The following is a 5,406-nucleotide window of genomic DNA, read 5'->3' on the forward strand; positions in this document are numbered from 1 at the left end:
TGACAAAAAGCGGAGCCAGGATTAGAACCCATGACCCCTGATTCCCAAGTCTGTACTCTTTCCACTAAGCCATGCTGATGCTTCCCTTGAAATGCCTAAGTTACTACCAGGGTATAACTAGGTATACTGGATAATATGAATTATTATTACTCTTATTGTTGTTATTATTATAACATATTCCAGTGCTTAACTCTACTACGTGCTACTGGCTATGTGGAACAGAGGAAATCATGATTCTAACATACTATGCTTAGGATCAAATTCGAATAATATCATTTCCAGTAAAGGGTGAAATGGGAAAAAGGTATTTCACGTATTTGTCAAACAAAGAGATCTACTTTGCAGGGTTTGTTGGAGCTGCACCTTTGCCGCATATCTGCGTAACAATCCACTTGATTTCTTCATTCCTCAATTTAGGACAATGGAAGAGAAAGTTCATTTTGGATATCCTCAAATCCTTGACATCTGAAATAGGATTCTTGTGCAGCTAAGGCACTGTAATCTACTTTGGGGATAATTTACATAAATATAATTTTGTTCACCATCTAAACCTGCTCAGATTTCTACTCGGAAATAATCTTGAGCTCTTCAAGTTAAAAATGCTGCCAAAGTTGGAAGGAATACTTACTTTCAAAATGAGATGCTGAGGAAAACCTTATTTTAGGGCAAAATATTTGATTTTAAAAATTAACTAATCTGGTAACAATAATATTTCCAGTTGAATGAATTTAGAATAGTTTAACAAGGTTTTTATCTCACCATCTATCTAAACATTTATCCTATTTCACCAAGCACCAAGCTTGAGCTGATCACATGAATACCCTACAAATCCTCAAGGTGTATGTTACACCTGATTTTGTATAAAAGGTGAGCTGAGACTTTGTTCTCCCAACAGATTTTTTTTCCAGAAAACCCAGAGAGATTCAGGTAATGTCTTAGGGGATGAATTTTCCCTTTTATATACTTCTCGTTGCTTTTGAAAATGCAGATTTTCTGAATGAGTAGAGTTTGAGGAATAATAGATTTACTATAATGTTATTCTTCCATTCACCCAACTCTATTGTGTTGTACTTTCTTAAGTGTTTAGCACCATGCTCTTTACTAAGTAGCGCTCAATAAATTGCACTTATTGACTGATTCATCGATTTCATTAAAACCAATTTTACCATTTGGTGGGGTGGATATAGAAGTGAGCATAATTCATTCAGAGCAGAGCTGTCAAGTTTTTCTATATCATATCTAATTTGGGGACTCTTTAAGGGGTGTTCTAGAATCTCCAAACTTGGGAAAAATGGATACTCATCTGCCCTCTTTCTCTATGATTCAATGCGTCTATGGAAAACTGATGCACTTGAACCAAAATAGGCTCATCTTACTCAAATTTAAGCCAATTTGTTTCCAAATACTTGTAAGACTGCTAAAATCAGGAATCACTATATTACTGAATTCTAGGTAACATGATAAACTTTAGCATTCCAAGTCTGGTGACTGATTTTTTAGCAATGCCTGTCTCTGAGTAACCACTTTAATTTTTATGATTGGTAGATTTCTGGTTTGGCTCATTTAGCTTTAAAGCTTTACATTCCAGCGTTGCTGAGTGGTAAGAAATTTCTTTCCCAACCAAAGAAGCCACTTGCTGAAATATAAGAAATATTAGGAGGATTTGAATTTTGTTTTGTTTCAGTCAGTTTGCCCTGATGAATTATTTTAATGTCAATAATATTCAATGTTTCATTATTTCTGGTGGGTTTTTCTAATTGTTTGCTTCATACAACAGAATGAAGATGATGTATTTGTATGTCCTTGTTCTTTGCTGGAAAGCGATTAGTTGTAATAAGTGTGAGTTATCCAATGTGACCATAGCAGTGGAGAAAGAGGAATGTGGATTCTGCATAAACGTCAATACCACTTGGTGTGCTGGCTACTGCTTTAACAAGGTGAGAATAATAGATGTAATATCACGGGAGTAAAATGGAGGCTGAGCTGATTTGAGGCAAATATCCCATTTCATTAATCACATATTGGTTGGTTTAAAAGATGGCACATTGCATTTACACAGTGCCTACATAACCAGAAACTATACAGGGTTAAAGTTAAGTTAATAACTGATTTAATCAATTCATTATAGAAGTAAGAATTTTTTCCCAAATGTAGGAAAATCTAGAATTAGAGTAGATGGTCATGCCAAAAATGAACAAAATTAGTCATGACAGCTATAGAGGAAAATTATATCAATAAAGGAAAATACAATTTGATTATAAGAATCATTAAAATTCACAGCTATAATTGATGGCTTCTATCTTTCTATCCATTTCCCCACTACTACAAAATTATATAAATATGTACAATATTTATTTCATATTTAGTTCAAATATATATATGAAATAAATCCAGTCAGAAAAGCAATTTCTTCATCACTTTTGCTATTGTTTCAGGAATGGATTAATTAGATTATAGTGAACTATATTTCCTTGACTCTGACTTCTAGGAATGGGCATTAAACAACCTTGTAAATAGGTGCAAAATGACCAGCCCAAAAGTGTTAATGACTAACTGAGACTCCCATCAAGAGACATTGCCATACTAGAAATGAACGAAAACAGCCAACTTTGTTATCTCTCCAGCATAAATTGCTTCTTATTCTGAGTAGGTGAATAGTTCCTTTCAAAGTTGCCTTAAAAACGTATTAAATGCAAGTCCATTCATTTCCTTTTATATTTAAGAGTATGCAATAAAAAATATATAAAGGGCAGTTGAATTCTTAAGGCATAATAAGAATATTTATAAAGTTTCTAAGCATATGATCAACCTACATTGATGAACTATCATTCATCTTCCCTTATCATATTCTCGGGAAAAATATGGGGTTTTTTTGAAGTGATTTTATGGTGCAAATACACCTACGTTCTGGGCATTTCGAGTTGTCATAAATATGGCTAATTATGGCTTCGGGTTAAGAGTGGTACTAAATTTTTAAATGTTCTGTTATTTATTATCTTAGCATACACCTCTATTTCTGTCTCTCCCAGAAACATATTGAGGCCAACTCTAAGAATAAGGGTCACGGAAGTCTTCATTATGTGAAAATATTTTCCAGGCTTAGAAATGAGATGGTTTTCTGGGGAATGTATCAGAGAAGTTCTAATTCATTCATTCATTCGATCATATTTATTGAGCGCTTACTGTGTGCAGAGCACTGTACTAACCGCTTGGGAAGTACAAGTCGGCTACATATAGAGATGGTCCCTACCCAACAACGGGCTCACAGTCTAGAAGGGGGAGACAGACAACAAAACAAAACATGTAGACAGGTGTCAAAACCATCAGAATAAATAGAATTTTAACTATATGCACATCATTAATAAAATAGAGTAGTAGATGTTGTACAAGTGAAATAGAGTAATAAATATGTACAAATATATGCAAGTGCTGTGAGGAGGGGATCCATGTCTCATTCCCCAAACCAGCCAAAGAGATATCTATGATAATCTAATCTCTCCCTTCACGTGTTTTTCAGGATGTAGTCCTCAAGGACCCAATGATACTCAGTGGCCAGAGAATATGCACTTTCAAGGAGTTTGTGTACGAAACAGTGAAGGTCCCAGGTTGCGCTAACCAGGCTGACTCATTGTATTCATATCCGGTAGCCACCGACTGTTACTGTGGAAAGTGTGATACCAAAACCACTGACTGCACAGTGCTAGGACTTGGACCAAGCTACTGCTCTTTCAGTGAAATCAAGGAGTAACACCTACAGAATGCTTCAGAGAGTAACCGAGTGTCCCACTTTAAAGACCTAGGTGTCCCACTTTAGAGATTTCCGTATCTTCTCAAGATCATTGTAAAGTAAGAAGAGAAGGGATTGAACCAAACCCTGTAAGCGCAGTCCAGCTGATGGGCAAACCATTGCAAATAGGTGGGCCAGTACATCCTTCTGACTAGTGAGTGCCCAGTCAATCATCTGCTCTAGTTACAACCGTGAGAGTTCCAGATGTCGGGAGAAATGGGACAAGGGTTCTGTATCAGCAGCAGATAATCAGGCTCCTGTTAACCGGCTCTGGAGTCCTGACTTAACTTGAACTCAGTTCAGAAATTCTGGGGCCTGGAAAACCTAGCATTAGTTAGGATGGGGAAGAAGAGCCTATCATCAGGTCTGAACTTGTGTAGGAGCAGTAAAAACACCAGCTGAACCATAAACGCCAACCCACCCCCCAAAAAAATAAAAAAAAAACTTGTGTTATTAAAGGCAGCAAAAGTGAATGTGCCGGCTACAGTATCTGGCTTGGACAGATCAATACTGAACCCACTGTCACATTAGTTAATGGAATTACCACCTGTGTGGTTGTGTGTAGTGCCAATTTAGACCTTTGAAATACATCAGAGGAAACAGAAGGTATTTTATCCAAGAATTCTGAGCCCTTTCCAGAGTTTGGATAAGTCCAACAAAATCCTCTCGGATACCTTCCAATTTCCGTCTTTCAGAGCATTAGATCCCTGCTGTAGGTCTTCTATATACAATGAACTATACGATTATTTTGGTGGGAATTTGGAAGTTCCCTGGCAGATAGGAGCAGTTCAATTCAGCATTCATTCTACCACATCACACAGTGACATTCAGCTTCCAGACATATTAAACTTTTGGGCTACAGTGGCTCTTTTTGGAAATAGCTGGCACTGAAAATAATTGCATCTGATTTTCTCTGTTCTGTATTCTGGGCCGTTACTTCAATTTATAATTATTCAATTCTGTGATTGTCAGAAATACACATTCAAGTCATTTTCTGCATTGGCCGTCTTTTAGGATATTATCACAAAAGTTAATTTGTATCCTTAGTTTAGCCCCAGCATTAAACTTATTTATTTTAAATTAAAGCTATTCATATCTATCAAACGCATTGCTGTAAATGTTTCTTTTCATCTGAGGTATTTCTGAGAGACAATGCAATAATATGAATATTTTTACTCAGTAAGAAATTAAATACAAATGTATTCACAATATCTCTGTACATATGGCTTGGGCTCACCTGGCCCATTGGAAATATTAAAAAGGACTTTGCTGCACTTGCCTGGCTTCATTTTTCTCCAATGGCTATCTCAAAAATAACTGATAATGATTTCTTCCCTCATTTTAACAATGTTTCTTTCCCTGGGCTATTCAAATCCACTGCCCTCTTCTCTTCTTAATTTGTTTCCAGTCTCTGTGTCATTGCAGCTTTATCTATAGAAATTGGTTTGCATTCTTTTTTACCATCATTAAACTAAAACCACAGGGAAGCTTCACTATCGTCTCTTTCCTGAAGCCCCTGAGAGTTGAGCTTAGGCTACTGAGTGATTTCTCCCCTAGCCCCTCAAGCCGGGTTGTGCTATTTTCGAAAATCAATATCGTGAGTAGGTGAGTTAGACCAT

The 5,406-nt window shown here is 36.4% G+C and overlaps 1 protein-coding gene across 1 annotated transcript; it reads left to right on the top strand.

Moving 5' to 3' along the window:
- The first annotated feature begins 1,778 nt into the window (after window positions 1-1,778).
- On the top strand, window positions 1,779-3,748 carry FSHB (follicle stimulating hormone subunit beta). The gene is made up of 2 exons (XM_038765141.1): window positions 1,779-1,937; window positions 3,518-3,748. The coding sequence occupies exons 1-2, from the start codon at window positions 1,779-1,781 to the stop codon at window positions 3,746-3,748; spliced, it is 390 nt and encodes a 129-aa protein (XP_038621069.1).
- The last annotated feature ends 1,658 nt before the right edge of the window (window positions 3,749-5,406 follow it).

Source organism: Tachyglossus aculeatus, chromosome 22 (assembly GCF_015852505.1).
Source record: "Tachyglossus aculeatus isolate mTacAcu1 chromosome 22, mTacAcu1.pri, whole genome shotgun sequence".
Taxonomy (NCBI): Eukaryota; Metazoa; Chordata; class Mammalia; order Monotremata; family Tachyglossidae; genus Tachyglossus; species Tachyglossus aculeatus.

Coding starts and splice junctions, on each gene's coding strand:
- FSHB (XM_038765141.1), top strand. CDS start 1,779: ATGAAGATGATGTATTTGTATGTCCTTGTTCTTTGCTGGAAAGCGATT. Junction 1,938..3,517: donor CTGGCTACTGCTTTAACAAG/GTGAGAATAATA, acceptor CGTGTTTTTCAG/GATGTAGTCCTCAAGGACCC.